The sequence below is a fragment of the Citrus sinensis genome, chromosome 5 (genome assembly GCF_022201045.2).
Source record: "Citrus sinensis cultivar Valencia sweet orange chromosome 5, DVS_A1.0, whole genome shotgun sequence".
NCBI lineage: Eukaryota > Viridiplantae > Streptophyta > Magnoliopsida > Sapindales > Rutaceae > Citrus > Citrus sinensis.
The window spans coordinates 10,803,594-10,823,503 of NC_068560.1; the positions used below are offsets into that span (position 1 = coordinate 10,803,594).

Sequence of the window (19,910 nt, forward strand, 5' to 3'; positions counted from 1 at the left end):
AATAGATTTAAGAAAATAAGAACAAAAACATTTAAGATATTAATAATTATTAAAAATTAATTGAATATAAATAATAATTTTAAAAATATTATTATATATAATGATATACAATGTAACACCAAACATTGAATATTATTAAAGTAATACAATGTTAATACAATATAGCTTACTGCAATACATTTTGCATTAAATAATGTAATACAGTATGCTAAACGCACCCTTAGTGTCACACTTTTTAAACAACCTTGGGCCATTCTTTTTTTTCTTTTTTTTTTTAATTCTTAATGACTTTGTCATTGACTTAATTTCGATCAGTTAAGCCATTAAATCCATTTGGTTTTCAACTTAATGAAAATTTTCAGTCACTAAATCATTAAGTTATTAATCAAATTCTTTTAGCTTTTTGCTTAATCTAAAAAGTTTTAAAGATATCATTAAAGAATATTCTCCAGATACCCTATTTAATTAATTAATTTTCATCCTTACCTAAATAAAAATTAAAAAATTGGATTTTACCATCTTTATAACTTATGACAATATAGCGATAGACTATTATTATTTTTATTTTTTATTTTCTTCAAATTAGCATTATTTATCTTCATAATTTTTTATGAATTTTTTTTATAGAAAAACATCATGAACTTCAATAAAACTTATTAACATATACAAATTTAGAATTTAAAATATCGTATTCAATTGAAAATGATTTATGTTATGATAATATATAATCTCAACTAAGTTCTTTCAATATTTATTATTTATTTAACATTCATAATTTAAGGCACAATGTAAAAATACTAATTTTCAGATTTTTTAAATTAAAAAAATAAACAACTTAATATTTGTTTTTTGTAATTTAGCAAAAAAAATGAGCATATTATTTAGATTCAGACATCCAATTCAATTCAGAATTTTAACTAATTAAGGTCTATTCAAATTTTAGACAAAAAAACAAATGCAAACATCAACTTTTTTTATTTTACAAATTAAAAAGATGATTGGATTTCAACCCATTTGTTTGGCCTTAAAGGAGCCAGTGTTCTTACCATTTGAATTAGCCTTCGCCTCAACTTCAACTTTATTCTTGGCATGCAACGCTGGTCGATATCAACTTAAATTTTGCTATGTTAATTATTTCAATCCCCACGTTGTGCATTCTTTGTAGCGAAAACCTAATTACACACCTAAATAAGTTGATGATCATTACTCAACCATTAATATTTCAAGAAGTCATTTCACCATCCGTGCTATTAGTTTTTCCCTTAAATTTAACTATTGACTATTTTACCATCTTAAAGTGTATAATTATGCCTTTAATTATGTGATACAATTATGAAAATATTCATTTTAGCTTAAAATAACTAAAATACCCATAAACTTAACTTAAATTAATAAAATAAAACTATCAACTCCTTGAAGAATTCAACATATATAATACTATAGCTATTAATAAATTTTGATTATTCAATATATATGCTAAAATATTTTATACATTTAGTAACCGTTATATAGCTTAAGGATGAATGATTCTTCAGGTCTATAGAGTTGGTGCATCTGCAAAACTTATTTATTAACCATAATGATCTAAGGGGTAATTTACCTTAGTGCTTGGCAAAAATAACCTCCCTTCAAGGTTTGGGCGTCACTTTCAGTTAACTTACTATAAATATCTCCTCATCTCCCCTCATATCTATAATGATCCTTGAAGATCTCACATTTTCAAACAATCACTTCCAAATTTCAACATCACGTGAGCCATTCTTAAAGTAAATAGTTAAATTCATAAATTGTTAACTAATTCCATGCATAAAGCCTCCTTAAAAGATAATTTTATTAGTTGTTTCCTTTTAAGTTAATTCGTATTTTAAACAAAAACGTTTAAGTTGTATATATCATAGTGAGAGTTTCTTCAGAACAACTCCCTTTAGAGTAATGATACAGCCACAAACTCTTGTACAAACTTATTTTGTACAAACTGATGTGGCATGATAAGATTGGTTGAATTAAACATCACTTGGCCCACATGATTTGTTTTTATTAATTTATATTTTCATTCAACCAATGAATTAATGCCACGTCAATTTGTACAAAATAAGTTTGTACAAGAGTTTGTGGCTGTATCATTACTCCTCCCTTTATTCTAACATACATAGAGATGACAATTGGATCGCTCCATAATGGATATCAATAATATCCATCCAATTGGATTAGATAATATCCATCCAAAAATTTCTGGATCTTAAAATAGATATTTTAAAATTATATCCAGATAGATATGAATAATTATTTTTACCCAATGGATATCTATTTAACCCAACACAATTTTAAAAAGTTTTAATTTTATAAAATTAAAAATGAAAAATGTAATAAACAAACAATTGTAAAAAGAAAAAAATGATTTTAATTTGGCAAACTCTCGGTCTCTCCCTCTGATGGCTTCGAGCACCACGAGCTTCCTCTGCTGCAGACGAAGACGAAGTCGTCTTAGAATCCGTTAATCGATGTCTCAACCGGAACTTCATTTTCCGGTTTGTGAAAGAAACGGTCGTTCCGGCAATCCCGACCGGCAACGGTTTTTCCACGGCAGGACGAGAACGCGCCTTCCCAGTAGCGGCGCGATCCAGAGACTGAATCGGTAGGGGGAGCGAGTCGAGAAGGAAGTCGCTTGTCGGCTGATGCCTTTTGACGGCGACTCTCATGTTCGTGTTGTGTTTTCGGAGACGGCCTGAGTGCGTGGAACAGATCTTCAAAGCAACTGAGATTTGTGCTTATCGCAGGGCAGTCGCTGAACGAACCGGTGGTGCAGTACGGCCCTTTCCTGATGAATTCACAAGCTGAAATTGATCAAACCATTGAGGACTATCAACTTTGCAAAAATGGGTTTGAAAATGCCAAGTACTGGAGGTCTCAGTCTCAATGAGTGAGAGAGCAAACCCCAATCCCACAATCCCAAAAAGAATAAAAAGATAATAATAACAAAAGGAAGCGGCTGCAATTCTATCCCAATCAAGTAGGAAATTGAAAAAGAAAGGCCTTCTAGAAGGAGATTCAAAGTGCATATTGAGTTGTGTGGGGGAGCAACTTCGTTTACCACTAAAGTCATTATGTTGATGGGTCGGCTTATCTTTTTGATATTGATGGAATTCGCTGCTGTTTTGCACACCATGTTCGTGTTGTGTTCGATAATTTGCTTCACTGAAGTGAAGTGACGAAGGCTCATGCGACGGACTAAGCTGCAATTGTTTTTTCAAATTGTTTAAAATAATTTTAATTAGCTTTTAAAATTAATAATTTTAGGAAATAAAAAATAAAAAAATAATTTTTTAATGTAATACATCATTAATTAATTTTTACTTTATTTTAAAATTTAGAAATACAAATTTAATGTCCATGGACATCCATGGATATCCATATTTGTGTGGATAAAATCCATATCCATATCCAATATTAAATATTAGATATGGATATGGATAAATCCATCATGAATAATCATGGATTTATACGTGGGTGGACAATATCCATATCCATCTGGATATTTGCCATCCCTAATATATATATATAAGAAAATTTTAATTAGTTAATTGCTTGAAATTTTCTTATCTGAAATTATTAAAAGTGGTTTGAATTTTTTATAATTATATTTTAAAGTATGGTGCGTATGCACAATTTGAGAAATGAAAATATCACCACCCATATTTTAATATACTTTTTATTTAATTAGAAACTATTGTTCTTTTCTTTACGGCATATATTGTTAATATTTATGGAGAATATTCATTTTGAGAATCACTAACCATTCTTTCAAGTCATTATCTCTAGGCTTGTTCATTACTCCTCGTATAATAATAAATATTTAAATATTGATACATGAATATAAAAAATAAATCAATAATATTAATTAAATAATAATTTTTGAAATTTTAGGACTAGTATGCTAAATTAACAATTCGATAAATTTAGACGATCATATATTATAAAAAAAAATCTTATTTTTTTATTGTACTCAAATACTATATAAATTAATAGTTAATTTACTTGCAACTAAATTAATAGGATATGCACGTACATGGGCGGCTTTTGTGAAATTTGGTTTTACTGTTCTTTTCTTGAAATGGTTGTCGGCTTGATCTCATGTCCAATTTCACTAGCGTTTTAAATAAATTTGTGCAAGATAGGCTCAATAGTAGAAAGAACTACCATTTGAGGCATGCACAAATATCTAATTTCTTATTTTAATTAATAAACAATTACATAAACATAAGACTTTAATATAGTCGAAGTGGCTAAATAAGCGGACGGGCATCTTATAGTTTGCTCGTGTTCGTATATCCAAGTACTGATGGATTTGTAGTAGCAAATGCAAGCAGTTCTTGGTCACGTTCAAAAAAGGCCATGTCTTCGGGGCTCAGAGTCACCAATACTTCTATTCCCTTACCATCGTTTGTGTCCATTAGCATAATCAAGTTTGACACCAAATAATTTGGAAAAGTCAGGTGCACTGGCTTTCCCCATCCAAAATCTGCTGCTTCATAATATGGAAAGTTAACAATACTGGAGAAAGTGTAGAAATCGATCTCATCTTTTTCAAACTTGTCTTTAATTGACTCCGGAATATCGAATATACTCTTGTTTTCTAGCAAGGTTTTGAGACCGTTTCGTCTAAATTCTGCCTTTGCTTTCCTTAATGAACAAACCAAGTCTTGTAGTGTTTCAATTTCCTTTTCACTCGCCTGCGCCATCAGATACGCGACGGAGTTGCCCACAGAGTTGTCAGGCAAGGGCGGCTCGGCCACGGCACGCACGTTTATCGCGTGTGCTGACAAAGAAGGTCTTGAATACCCGAGGTTTGATCTTGACGCAGCCCTTGCACACTTCCAAATAAGTGCAGTCAGTGCCTCGACGCGTGATGGTCTAGGCACGCTTGCACTTGAAACTTCAGCCCTGAGTCGGTCAATTTTCTTTGTATCAAATACAAACCTGTTTGCTTGGACTGGTGAAATATGTAAAGGTAAGGGCACGAAGGATTCACTTGCCGGAAAAATCGTTTATGCAACAAATCTAGGAACCACTTCCTTATTACCTGCACGAGCTGTGGTGGTCCAGCTGTTAACAAATATACCTAACGAGACTCCATCAATGAGCTTGTGACAAGTGTAAACTGTGATTGCCAGCCGCATTTGAAAAAAGTTGCTTGTATGCGCATCATTGGACCCCCGTTGCTTGCTACTGGAGATTCTGCGTAGTTAAACGGGTGAAAATCCCGTAATAGATTCTGATCAGGCTTTTGAGGGTATTCAAACAAAAAGCCGTTTGCAAAAGCTTCAACATACTCAGCCCCTTCGTCGTTACATTCAATTGAGAAATCGTCTTTGACCCTCCCAGCAAGTGGGTAGAATTTTGTGAGAGTTTAAAAGCAAAATAAACAGGTGTTTATTATATATCTTGATTTTCATTGATTATGTGATCAAAGTGTCAATTTTGATTAATTTCTTTTTCAACATTAACTTTTAGGTTATCTTAGTTTTAAGTATTTAGAATATTTGGTCATGGATTACACGCTTGTTAATTTTTTTCAGCCATTGACTATCATATTCTAGACTTAACGGTACTTTTCTTGATCAGGATAATAATTCTCTCTTTACCTCTTATAATTATCATATTAATTAATTTATTGTTACAGTTAATAGTCTTTAAAAATGGATAGATTTATTGTTTTGATTACTAAATAATGCTTAAGGCTGCGACTATGAACAAAATTAGTAGTTAATGTAATATGTTAATAGATTTAAGATTTTATAGATTACTAATTGTTATAAGTTAAAGGATGAATTATTTTTTCAGGCCAATGAGTTAGTGCATCTGCAAGATATTTTTTTTTTAATTCTTATATTGACCATAACTATCTTAAGGGTATAATAATATGTTTTAGTGCTTGGCAAAAGATGACATCTACCTTTAAGTTTGAGACGTCTCTTTCCATCAATTTACTCGTAATATCTCCTCATCTACCCTCGTTTATCTTATGTCAATAGAAGATCTCACATTTTCAAACTATCATTTCCAAATCTCAATATCGCTTGAGCAATTCAAAACAGATCAAGTGCGGAAATATCCAAATACACGTAATAATAGAGCCACATTCTTTTGCCTCCAAAATTCTAATTATATGACTTCTACATATCTCATTGTCTGGTCACAAGATGTTGGCAAATTTTCCAAATTCCTCTTCCATCAACATCACTAGGAGTATGCTAATCTCTAACATGTTAACTTTAGTGGAGAGTTTCTAACTTGACACACTTGATAATTCTCTTTCGGTAAAATTTAATTAATTTTAGGGGAATGTTCAGCCAACCTATAGAATTTCAGATTGAGCATTAGACTATACAAATTGATAAAGTGATTAGATGTTAATTTGCTGACGATACATGTTCATGACTTGAAATTAGATCTCTATGGATTGGTATACAAATGGACGTACTGGTGGTGATAATTGAACCAAAACATATGAAGCTATAAAGATTTGGCAACTAGAAATTGATGAAGAGGGTTTCAAGTAGCTTTATTTTTTCAATTAGCCTTCTGTTAGAAAAACACAAAACAGTGAGATAACAAATTATATATTAGCTAAGCAACGAAAACAATGAGAAACAGAAAGCGTAACAGAAGAGAGAGGAAACCAAAAATAGAAAATGCAATGGAACCGAGGCCTGCACAAAATAGTCTCCTTAAAACAGATTTACTGCCTATTTGGAGTGCTTAAGGTCTGCTGGTATCTGCTTCCCAGGATACAACGGATATGAATTTTCAGTCAAGCACTGGCTGGAAATTCCGGCGAACCACCACAATAAACTCGATCAGAGAAAAACGAAGAAGGATGAAGGACAAACAGCAAGTATGCTCTGTGCTTGTTTTAGTTTTTCGAGTGTGTAAAAACAGAAGTGAAGATGCCTTTTTATACTCAAGGGAGGATGTAACAGCTGCTTTGGTATTGAATTTCTAAATTCAATATGTTTTAATCAATTGTTATAACAGCCATGAATTGATTTCAAACTTGAATAAAAAAAACGTGAATAATAGCTAAAAATTAATTGTAAAAGCTGTTTCAAATTTCTTTGAATTCAAAACATTAAACTGTTACAAAAATTCAAAAGGAAATTAAAACGTGCCACTTTTGTTAAGTGAGACCCACTCAAAATATGCCCTCAAAATAGCATGTTATGTTATTTTGACAACAATCCCCCACATGAATGAAAATTGGCAGTAAAAACAGGAAAACAGCTAAATTTTGACATCAAAACTATTTTTGACTTTTAATGATTGAGTTTATTGGATTGATACCTAGCACAGGATAGGTAGGTGTTATCCTTTGAACCTTCCCTTGTAATAGTATAATTACTTTACTAGCTGATCAGTAGACACGATGTCTTTGAACTATTCTGCCATTAGTGTAAACGATCATATACTACACATAGGTATTTCTCCTAACACTGTTGAGTTCTCATGATTATGTTCGTTTTGGCCTTGAACATCTGCCTGGTTCTGCAAGAGTTTCTAAGAGCTGAACCCTTTATAGCTCCCTTTGAAGCGACCCCACTTCTCTCTCACATAGGTGATATCTTAATTAAGAGTAACCCGCATTACTCCGCTCGAATTTTCGACGCATAAGAATCATTAAGAGCCTAGCTCAACCTTATTCCCCACGGGCATGACTGTTTCATCATAGGAATGGTCAATGAGGTAATCCTCTCAAGAGAATGACCCCCACAGTGATCCATCTTTAGTCTTTAACAAATAGGTTGTCCAATTGAACCTAGATCTTGGGATCTCCAGTCTACTAGGTTAGGTTTTCCTTCTTTATTGACTAATCAATCTATAGGTTTTAATCTCATCCCCCTCGATGATTTTTCTACTAGCTCTCTATTTAACCCTTTGGTTAGCAGATCCGCTATGTTATCCTTTGACCTTACATAGTTAATAGAAATAACTCCAATAGAAATAAGTTGTCTAATGGTATTATGTCTACGATGTATGTGTCTAGACTTACCATTATACATATTGCTTTGTGCCCTACCGATAGCTGATTGACTATCGCAATGTATACAAATTGTAGGCACAGGCTTTGGCCATTTTTGGAATACCTTCTAAAAAATTACGTAGCCATTCTGCTTCTTCACCATATTTATCTAATGCAATGAATTCAGATTCCATTGTAGATCTAGCAATTACTGTCTGTTTAGATGATCTCCATGATACAGCTGCACCTGCTAGTGTAAACACATAGTCGCTAGTAGATTTTGAATCTTTTACATCTGATATCCAGTTAGCATCACTAAATCCTTCTAATACTTCTGGATACCTAGTATAGTGCAGTCCATAATTACGAGTGTATCGAAGATACCTAAGTACTCTTATGATAGCTTTCCAATGATCAGTTCCTGGATTACTCGTATATCTACTAAGTTTGCTTATTGTATAAGCTAGATCTGGTCTGGTACAATTTGTTAAGTACATCGGACTACCTATTATTCTAGCATATTCAACTTGAGAAATACCATTTCCTCTGTTTTTCGATAGATAAATACTAGTATCTAATGGAGTTTTAGACATAGTATTATCCTCTTTATTAAATTTCTCAAGAATTTTATCTACATAATGAGTTTGACTTAAAATAAGTCCATTAGAAGCCCTTGAGATTTTAATTCCCAAAATGACATCTACGAGACCCATGTCTTTCATGTCAAACTTAGACTTCAATATATTCTTGGCAGATTTAATCATGTCATCATTACTCCCAACAATGAGCATGTCATCAACATATAAACATAAAATGACATAGCCATTTTCTGTTTCTTTGACATAAACACATTTGTCACACTCGTTGATCTTTAAGCCACTTGTGATCATCGTATGATCAAATTTTTCATGCCACTGTTTCGGTGCTTGTTTCAAGCCCTATAATGACTTAACCAATTTACAAACTTTCTTTTCTTGTCCTGGAGCTATAAAACCTTCAGGTTGCTCCATGTAGATTTCTTCATCTAAATCTCCATTTAGAAAAGCCATCTTTACATCCATTTGATGTATCTCGAGATTGCGCAAAGCTGCAATGGCTATTATCATCAGTATGGAATTTATTCTCGTAACAGGAGAATAAGTATCAAAATAATCAAGGCCTTCTCGTTGCCTATAACCTTTAATTACACGCCTTGCCTTTTACTTATCGATTGATCCATCGGCTTTCATTTTCCGTTTGAAAATCCACTTATACCCCAAAGGTTTACATCCTGGAGGAAGATCTACTAGCTCCCAAGTATGATTTTGTAAAATGGATTCAACTTCACTGTTAATGGCTTCTTTCCATAAAGTGCCTTCAGCTGAAGTTACAGCCTCTTTGAAGCTTTGAGGTTCATTTTCTAGCAAATACGCCAGAAAGTCTGGACCAAAAGACTTTTCTATTATAGCTCTTTTACTACGTCTAACCTCAATTTCTTGTTCTTCTTCTTCTTCTGGTGCTTGATCATTTTCTTCATTTTCAAGTGTTATTTCATGAAATTGTTCCAATTCTCTCGATTCCACTCTGGAATTGTAAGGAAACACATGTTCGAAAAACGATGCATTTCTTGATTCTATTATTGTGTTTTTGTGGACATCTGAAATTTTAGACTCATGCACCAAAATTCGATATGCACTACTATTTTGTGCATAACCAATGAAAATGCAGTCAACAGTTTTTGGTCCTATTTTCACTTTTTTATTTAAAGGAACCACTACTTTAGCAAGACACCCCCACACTCGTAAGAATTTATATGAAGGTGATCTACCTTTCCATAGCTCATACGGGGTTGTATCTTCTTGCTTTCGGGGTATCTTATTTAATAAATAATTAGCTAACAAAACAGCTTCTCCCCACATATTCTGGGGTAACCCAGAACTTATCAACATTGCATTCATCATTTCCTTTAAAGTTCGATTCTTTCGTTCTGCAATCCCATTAGATTGAGGTGAATATGGAGCCGTGACTTGATGTATGATTCCACTTTGTTCATACAGTGACATAAACGGAACAATATACTTGTTGTGCAAATTTTAATGTACTCGCAAGCGCACGAATCTATTGTAGTATAGATCAATGGTGACGAGTGTCGATCCCACGAGGAGGGAGATTTTAATTGTGTAGAATTAATTTTGTGAATGGGTGATTGGATTTGTGGTGGAAATGATTTGGAATATGCTAAAACTTAAATTAAAATGGCGAGAATAAATCATAAAATTGGTATTGAAATGGTGAGAATAAATTGAAGAGAATTTTATTGAAATGACGTACTTGGGTATCTGGATCCGTATCAACATGCATTATGGGCTAAATAATCCTTATTAACGCCAATTAAATCATGAGGGGGGAATCCACACCTCATGAACCACACTCGAATCAATATGGTGCTAAGGGCTTATCGTGCCAAATAATAATAACCTTGTACTAGGGGGCCGGTGAAACCAAGGCGGTACTAGACAAGATTAGTATTATTTGTCGACGAGAAGTCAAAACATCCACAAAAATTAGAGGGGAAGAGAAAATAAATTTACCAAATTAAGCCCATGACACATGTTGAGACTTCATCTTCAACCCAAGCTTGAAAGAAAATTAGCTACTCATAATTGAACTAGGGGCAAAATGAGAATTTATTAAAATACGAAGAAAATACAAGATGGAGAGGGAATTACAGAAAATGGAGTCCAAAAATGGATTCAGAGCTATCAAATTAGGGGGGGAAGGCCCCCTTTTTATAGATACATTGAGTAAATCATGGCCATCGGATTAAAAACAGTTTGGACGCTCAGGATTGCGCCACGTCATCAGTCAACAGTACGCGGTTTGACCACGCGGGTGAATAGTAACACGGTTTGACCCGGGTGAACAGTGACGCGGTTTGGTTGAAAATAATCTTGTGTGATGCATGTACCGTACGCTAGATTTTTTTTCCACTGATATGCTGCCACGTCACCATCAACAGTACATAAGAATTTTAGTCCAACAGGATCGTGACACCTCATCAGTCAATGCCACATCATCGGTCAATGCCACGTCATTGTCCGTCTATGTGAACAGTGCCGTGAACAGTAACGTATACAGTACCGTACACGTGAATAGTACCGTACATGTGAACAGTGCCATTTTTCCTTTTATGCTCCTCCTAAGGTTTTCGACCGTCCTGAGTTCAAAAGTGATGTCCGTTTTGCCATCTGATCTCTCGTTTATTGTGAAATGACTACGATGCCCCTAAAATACATAAAATACTTAATTAAAATAAAGCACACGGAATTAAATCAAAAGAAGGTTAAATTCATAAAAGTAAAGGTGTTAGTAAAACTTGTAGTGTAAAATGACGATTTTCTCCTTTATAAATATACATTTTCTAACACCCAACAATACTCACCACTACGGTCACTCCTTAATTCTTTAATTTTTCTATTAAGTTGATTCTCAACTTCATTTTTGTAAAGAATAAACTTATCCAAAGCTTTATCTTTACTTTTCAATAAATATACATAGCAATATTTTGTGCAATCATCTATAAAGGTAATAAAATATTTATTACCACTTATTGTTTGAATGGATTTAAAGTCACAAATATCACTATGTATTAAATCAAGTGGTTTGGTGTTTCTTTGAATTATTTGGAAAGACGACCTAGTTAGTTTTGCCTCAACACAAGTTTCACACTTATGTTTCAAATCAATTTGGAAATTGGGAATATGCTTCATGTTAATTAATTTACGCAAAGAATTAAAATTAACATATCCTAATCTACCGTGCCAAAGATTAGAAGACTCAAGCAAATAAGCAGAAGAAGTAGCTTTATTATTAATTGTTGGTTTCAGAGTCATTACATTGAGCTTAAATAGCCCATCATTACCGCCTATTTGGAGTGCTTAAGGTCTGCTGGTATCTGCTTCCCAGGATACAAAGGATACGAATTTTCAGTCAAGCACTAGCTGGAAATTCCGGCGAACCACCACAGTAAACTCGATCAGAGAAAAACGAAGAAGGATGAAGGACAAACAACAAGTATGCTCTGTGCTTGTTTTAGTTTTTCGAGTGTGTAAAAACAGAAGTGAAGATGCCTTTTTATACTCAAGGGAGGATGTAACAGCTGCTTTGGTATTGAATTTCTGAATTCAATATATTTTAATCAATTGTTATAACAGCCATGAATTGATTTCAAACTTGAATAAAAAAAAATGTGAATAACAGCTACAAATTAATTGTAAAAGCTGTTTCAAATTTCTTTGAATTCAAAACATTAAACTGTTACAAAAATTCAAAAGGAAATTAAAACGTGCCAAGCTTGCATAGATGATTTTGGGCCGACATTCGTGTACGCAGGACACGCGGGCGCACATGAGTTCAACCAAATCGGTCTTGGATTTGCACCCCCCCGCGCACGCGCGTGTGGAGAGAGCCTCTATCCTTATAATTCTTACTCATGCATGGTTAAGTGTTTATATTTAAACACTAATTCCCAGGCTTCTTTTTCCCATGTGGGATAAGCCTCATTTCCTTTCAAATTCTCAACTTCAAAGGTGAACTTTAAGAGACAATTTCTCATTCACCCAAGCACCATTTTGAGAAAATAAGATTATGCTTTTGAAGTATGAACGGAGTAGAATCCGAATCTCACAATATTTTCCACTTTCGTTAAGTGGGACCCACTCAAAATGTGCCCTCAAAATAGCATGTTATGCTATTTTTTCAACAATCCCCCACATGAATGAAAATTGGCAATAAAAATAGGAAAACCGCTAAATTTTGACATCAAAACTATTTTTGACTTGTAATGATCGAGTTTATTGGATTGATACCTAGCACATGATAGGTAGGTGTTATCCTTTGAACCTTCCCTTGTAATAGTATAATTACTTTACTAGCTGATCAGTAGACGCGATGTCTTTGAACTGTTTTGCCATTAGTGTAAACGATCATATACTACACATAGGTATTTCTCCTAACACTGTTGAGTTCTCATGATTATGTTCGTTTTGGCCTTGAACATCTGCCTGGTTCTGCAAGAGTTTCTAAGAGCTGAACCCTTTATAGCTCCCTTTGAAGCGGCCCCACTTCTCTCTCACATAGGTGATATCTTAATTAAGAGTAACCCGCATTACTCCACTCGAATTTTCGACGCATAAGAATCATTAAGAGCCTAGCTCAACCTTATTCCCCACGGGCATCACTGTTTCATCATAGGAATGGTCAATGAGGTAATCCTCTTAAGAGAATGACCCCCACAGTGATCCATCTTTAGTCTTTAACAAATAGGTTGTCCAATTGAACCTAGATCTTGGGATCTCCAGTCTACTAGGTTAGGTTTTCCTTCGTTATTGACTAATCAATCTATAGGTTTTAATCTCATCCCCCTCGATGATTTTTCTACTAGCTCTCTATTTAACCCTTTGGTTAGCGGATCCGCTATGTTATCCTTTGACCTTACATAGTCAATAGAAATAACTCCAGTAGAAATAAGTTGTCTAATGGTATTATGTCTACGACGTATGTGTCTAGACTTACCATTATACATATTGCTTTGTGCCCTACCGATAGCTGATTGACTATCACAATGTATACAAATCGTAGGCACAGGCTTTGGCCATTTTGGAATACCTTCTAAAAAATTGCGTAGCCATTCTGCTTCTTCACCACATTTATCTAATGCAATGAATTCAGATTCCATTGTAAATCTAGCAATTACTATCTGTTTAGAAGATCTCCATGATACAGCTGCACCTGCTAGTGTAAACACATAGCCGCTAGTAGATTTTGAATCTTTTACATATGATATCCAGTTAGCATCACCAAATCGGTCTTGGATTTGCACCCCCCCTGCGCATGCGCGTGTGGAGAGAGCCTCTATCCTTATAATTCTTACTCATGCATGGTTAAGTGTTTATATTTAAACACTAATTCCCAGGCTTCTTTTTCCCATGTGGGATAAGCCTCATTTCCTTTCAAATTCTCAACTTCAAAGGTGAACTTTGAGAGACAATTTCTCATTCACCCAAGCACCATTTTGAGAAAATAAGATTATGCTTTTGAAGTATGAACGGAGTAGAATCCGAATCTCACAATATTTTCCACTTTCGTTAAGTGGGACCCACTCAAAATGTGCCCTCAAAATAGCATGTTATGCTATTTTTTCAACAATCCCCCACATGAATGAAAATTGGCAATAAAAATAGGAAAACCGCTAAATTTTGACATCAAAACTATTTTTGACTTGTAATGATCGAGTTTATTGGATTGATACCTAGCACATGATAGGTAGGTGTTATCCTTTGAACCTTCCCTTGTAATAGTATAATTACTTTACTAGCTGATCAGTAGACGCGATGTCTTTGAACTGTTTTGCCATTAGTGTAAACGATCATATACTACACATAGGTATTTCTCCTAACACTGTTGAGTTCTCATGATTATGTTCGTTTTGGCCTTGAACATCTGCCTGGTTCTGCAAGAGTTTCTAAGAGCTGAACCCTTTATAGCTCCCTTTGAAGCGGCCCCACTTCTCTCTCACATAGGTGATATCTTAATTAAGAGTAACCCGCATTACTCCACTCGAATTTTCGACGCATAAGAATCATTAAGAGCCTAGCTCAACCTTATTCCCCACGGGCATCACTGTTTCATCATAGGAATGGTCAATGAGGTAATCCTCTTAAGAGAATGACCCCCACAGTGATCCATCTTTAGTCTTTAACAAATAGGTTGTCCAATTGAACCTAGATCTTGGGATCTCCAGTCTACTAGGTTAGGTTTTCCTTCGTTATTGACTAATCAATCTATAGGTTTTAATCTCATCCCCCTCGATGATTTTTCTACTAGCTCTCTATTTAACCCTTTGGTTAGCGGATCCGCTATGTTATCCTTTGACCTTACATAGTCAATAGAAATAACTCCAGTAGAAATAAGTTGTCTAATGGTATTATGTCTACGACGTATGTGTCTAGACTTACCATTATACATATTGCTTTGTGCCCTACCGATAGCTGATTGACTATCACAATGTATACAAATCGTAGGCACAGGCTTTGGCCATTTTGGAATACCTTCTAAAAAATTGCGTAGCCATTCTGCTTCTTCACCACATTTATCTAATGCAATGAATTCAGATTCCATTGTAAATCTAGCAATTACTATCTGTTTAGAAGATCTCCATGATACAGCTGCACCTGCTAGTGTAAACACATAGCCGCTAGTAGATTTTGAATCTTTTACATATGATATCCAGTTAGCATCACCAAATCGGTCTTGGATTTGCACCCCCCCTGCGCATGCGCGTGTGGAGAGAGCCTCTATCCTTATAATTCTTACTCATGCATGGTTAAGTGTTTATATTTAAACACTAATTCCCAGGCTTCTTTTTCCCATGTGGGATAAGCCTCATTTCCTTTCAAATTCTCAACTTCAAAGGTGAACTTTGAGAGACAATTTCTCATTCACCCAAGCACCATTTTGAGAAAATAAGATTATGCTTTTGAAGTATGAACGGAGTAGAATCCGAATCTCACAATATTTTCCACTTTCGTTAAGTGGGACCCACTCAAAATGTGCCCTCAAAATAGCATGTTATGCTATTTTTTCAACAATCCCCCACATGAATGAAAATTGGCAATAAAAATAGGAAAACCGCTAAATTTTGACATCAAAACTATTTTTGACTTGTAATGATCGAGTTTATTGGATTGATACCTAGCACATGATAGGTAGGTGTTATCCTTTGAACCTTCCCTTGTAATAGTATAATTACTTTACTAGCTGATCAGTAGACGCGATGTCTTTGAACTGTTTTGCCATTAGTGTAAACGATCATATACTACACATAGGTATTTCTCCTAACACTGTTGAGTTCTCATGATTATGTTCGTTTTGGCCTTGAACATCTGCCTGGTTCTGCAAGAGTTTCTAAGAGCTGAACCCTTTATAGCTCCCTTTGAAGCGGCCCCACTTCTCTCTCACATAGGTGATATCTTAATTAAGAGTAACCCGCATTACTCCACTCGAATTTTCGACGCATAAGAATCATTAAGAGCCTAGCTCAACCTTATTCCCCACGGGCATCACTGTTTCATCATAGGAATGGTCAATGAGGTAATCCTCTTAAGAGAATGACCCCCACAGTGATCCATCTTTAGTCTTTAACAAATAGGTTGTCCAATTGAACCTAGATCTTGGGATCTCCAGTCTACTAGGTTAGGTTTTCCTTCGTTATTGACTAATCAATCTATAGGTTTTAATCTCATCCCCCTCGATGATTTTTCTACTAGCTCTCTATTTAACCCTTTGGTTAGCGGATCCGCTATGTTATCCTTTGACCTTACATAGTCAATAGAAATAACTCCAGTAGAAATAAGTTGTCTAATGGTATTATGTCTACGACGTATGTGTCTAGACTTACCATTATACATATTGCTTTGTGCCCTACCGATAGCTGATTGACTATCACAATGTATACAAATCGTAGGCACAGGCTTTGGCCATTTTGGAATACCTTCTAAAAAATTGCGTAGCCATTCTGCTTCTTCACCACATTTATCTAATGCAATGAATTCAGATTCCATTGTAAATCTAGCAATTACTATCTGTTTAGAAGATCTCCATGATACAGCTGCACCTGCTAGTGTAAACACATAGCCGCTAGTAGATTTTGAATCTTTTACATATGATATCCAGTTAGCATCACCAAATCGGTCTTGGATTTGCACCCCCCCTGCGCATGCGCGTGTGGAGAGAGCCTCTATCCTTATAATTCTTACTCATGCATGGTTAAGTGTTTATATTTAAACGCTAATTCCCAGGCTTCTTTTTCCCATGTGGGATAAGCCTCATTTCCTTTCAAATTCTCAACTTCAAAGGTGAACTTTGAGAGACAATTTCTCATTCACCCAAGCACCATTTTGAGAAAATAAGATTATGCTTTTGAAGTATGAACGGAGTAGAATCCGAATCTCACAATATTTTCCACTTTCGTTAAGTGGGACCCACTCAAAATGTGCCCTCAAAATAGCATGTTATGCTATTTTTTCAACAATCCCCCACATGAATGAAAATTGGCAATAAAAATAGGAAAACCGCTAAATTTTGACATCAAAACTATTTTTGACTTGTAATGATCGAGTTTATTGGATTGATACCTAGCACATGATAGGTAGGTGTTATCCTTTGAACCTTCCCTTGTAATAGTATAATTACTTTACTAGCTGATCAGTAGACGCGATGTCTTTGAACTGTTTTGCCATTAGTGTAAACGATCATATACTACACATAGGTATTTCTCCTAACACTGTTGAGTTCTCATGATTATGTTCGTTTTGGCCTTGAACATCTGCCTGGTTCTGCAAGAGTTTCTAAGAGCTGAACCCTTTATAGCTCCCTTTGAAGCGGCCCCACTTCTCTCTCACATAGGTGATATCTTAATTAAGAGTAACCCGCATTACTCCACTCGAATTTTCGACGCATAAGAATCATTAAGAGCCTAGCTCAACCTTATTCCCCACGGGCATCACTGTTTCATCATAGGAATGGTCAATGAGGTAATCCTCTTAAGAGAATGACCCCCACAGTGATCCATCTTTAGTCTTTAACAAATAGGTTGTCCAATTGAACCTAGATCTTGGGATCTCCAGTCTACTAGGTTAGGTTTTCCTTCGTTATTGACTAATCAATCTATAGGTTTTAATCTCATCCCCCTCGATGATTTTTCTACTAGCTCTCTATTTAACCCTTTGGTTAGCGGATCCGCTATGTTATCCTTTGACCTTACATAGTCAATAGAAATAACTCCAGTAGAAATAAGTTGTCTAATGGTATTATGTCTACGACGTATGTGTCTAGACTTACCATTATACATATTGCTTTGTGCCCTACCGATAGCTGATTGACTATCACAATGTATACAAATCGTAGGCACAGGCTTTGGCCATTTTGGAATACCTTCTAAAAAATTGCGTAGCCATTCTGCTTCTTCACCACATTTATCTAATGCAATGAATTCAGATTCCATTGTAAATCTAGCAATTACTATCTGTTTAGAAGATCTCCATGATACAGCTGCACCTGCTAGTGTAAACACATAGCCGCTAGTAGATTTTGAATCTTTTACATATGATATCCAGTTAGCATCACCAAATCGGTCTTGGATTTGCACCCCCCCTGCGCATGCGCGTGTGGAGAGAGCCTCTATCCTTATAATTCTTACTCATGCATGGTTAAGTGTTTATATTTAAACGCTAATTCCCAGGCTTCTTTTTCCCATGTGGGATAAGCCTCATTTCCTTTCAAATTCTCAACTTCAAAGGTGAACTTTGAGAGACAATTTCTCATTCACCCAAGCACCATTTTGAGAAAATAAGATTATGCTTTTGAAGTATGAACGGAGTAGAATCCGAATCTCACAATATTTTCCACTTTCGTTAAGTGGGACCCACTCAAAATGTGCCCTCAAAATAGCATGTTATGCTATTTTTTCAACAATCCCCCACATGAATGAAAATTGGCAATAAAAATAGGAAAACCGCTAAATTTTGACATCAAAACTATTTTTGACTTGTAATGATCGAGTTTATTGGATTGATACCTAGCACATGATAGGTAGGTGTTATCCTTTGAACCTTCCCTTGTAATAGTATAATTACTTTACTAGCTGATCAGTAGACGCGATGTCTTTGAACTGTTTTGCCATTAGTGTAAACGATCATATACTACACATAGGTATTTCTCCTAACACTGTTGAGTTCTCATGATTATGTTCGTTTTGGCCTTGAACATCTGCCTGGTTCTGCAAGAGTTTCTAAGAGCTGAACCCTTTATAGCTCCCTTTGAAGCGGCCCCACTTCTCTCTCACATAGGTGATATCTTAATTAAGAGTAACCCGCATTACTCCACTCGAATTTTCGACGCATAAGAATCATTAAGAGCCTAGCTCAACCTTATTCCCCACGGGCATCACTGTTTCATCATAGGAATGGTCAATGAGGTAATCCTCTTAAGAGAATGACCCCCACAGTGATCCATCTTTAGTCTTTAACAAATAGGTTGTCCAATTGAACCTAGATCTTGGGATCTCCAGTCTACTAGGTTAGGTTTTCCTTCGTTATTGACTAATCAATCTATAGGTTTTAATCTCATCCCCCTCGATGATTTTTCTACTAGCTCTCTATTTAACCCTTTGGTTAGCGGATCCGCTATGTTATCCTTTGACCTTACATAGTCAATAGAAATAACTCCAGTAGAAATAAGTTGTCTAATGGTATTATGTCTACGACGTATGTGTCTAGACTTACCATTATACATATTGCTTTGTGCCCTACCGATAGCTGATTGACTATCACAATGTATACAAATCGTAGGCACAGGCTTTGGCCATTTTGGAATACCTTCTAAAAAATTGCGTAGCCATTCTGCTTCTTCACCACATTTATCTAATGCAATGAATTCAGATTCCATTGTAAATCTAGCAATTACTATCTGTTTAGAAGATCTCCATGATACAGCTGCACCTGCTAGTGTAAACACATAGCCGCTAGTAGATTTTGAATCTTTTACATATGATATCCAGTTAGCATCACCAAATCGGTCTTGGATTTGCACCCCCCCTGCGCATGCGCGTGTGGAGAGAGCCTCTATCCTTATAATTCTTACTCATGCATGGTTAAGTGTTTATATTTAAACACTAATTCCCAGGCTTCTTTTTCCCATGTGGGATAAGCCTCATTTCCTTTCAAATTCTCAACTTCAAAGGTGAACTTTGAGAGACAATTTCTCATTCACCCAAGCACCATTTTGAGAAAATAAGATTATGCTTTTGAAGTATGAACGGAGTAGAATCCGAATCTCACAATATTTTCCACTTTCG

At 35.2% G+C, this 19,910-nt stretch overlaps 1 protein-coding gene across 1 annotated transcript in view; it reads right to left on the minus strand.

Annotated features, from left to right (window-relative positions):
* Nucleotides 1-4,189: 4,189 nt before the first annotated feature.
* LOC102611443 (acylsugar acyltransferase 3-like) overlaps nt 4,190-19,910 on the minus strand; it is an 85,233-nt gene continuing 69,512 nt past the window's right edge. Inside the window, exon 3 of the mRNA XM_052441514.1 lies at nt 4,190-4,828. Coding sequence (XP_052297474.1) covers nt 4,305-4,828 — 524 coding nt within the window. The 3' untranslated portion in view covers nt 4,190-4,304. The remainder of the gene's footprint in view (nt 4,829-19,910) is intronic.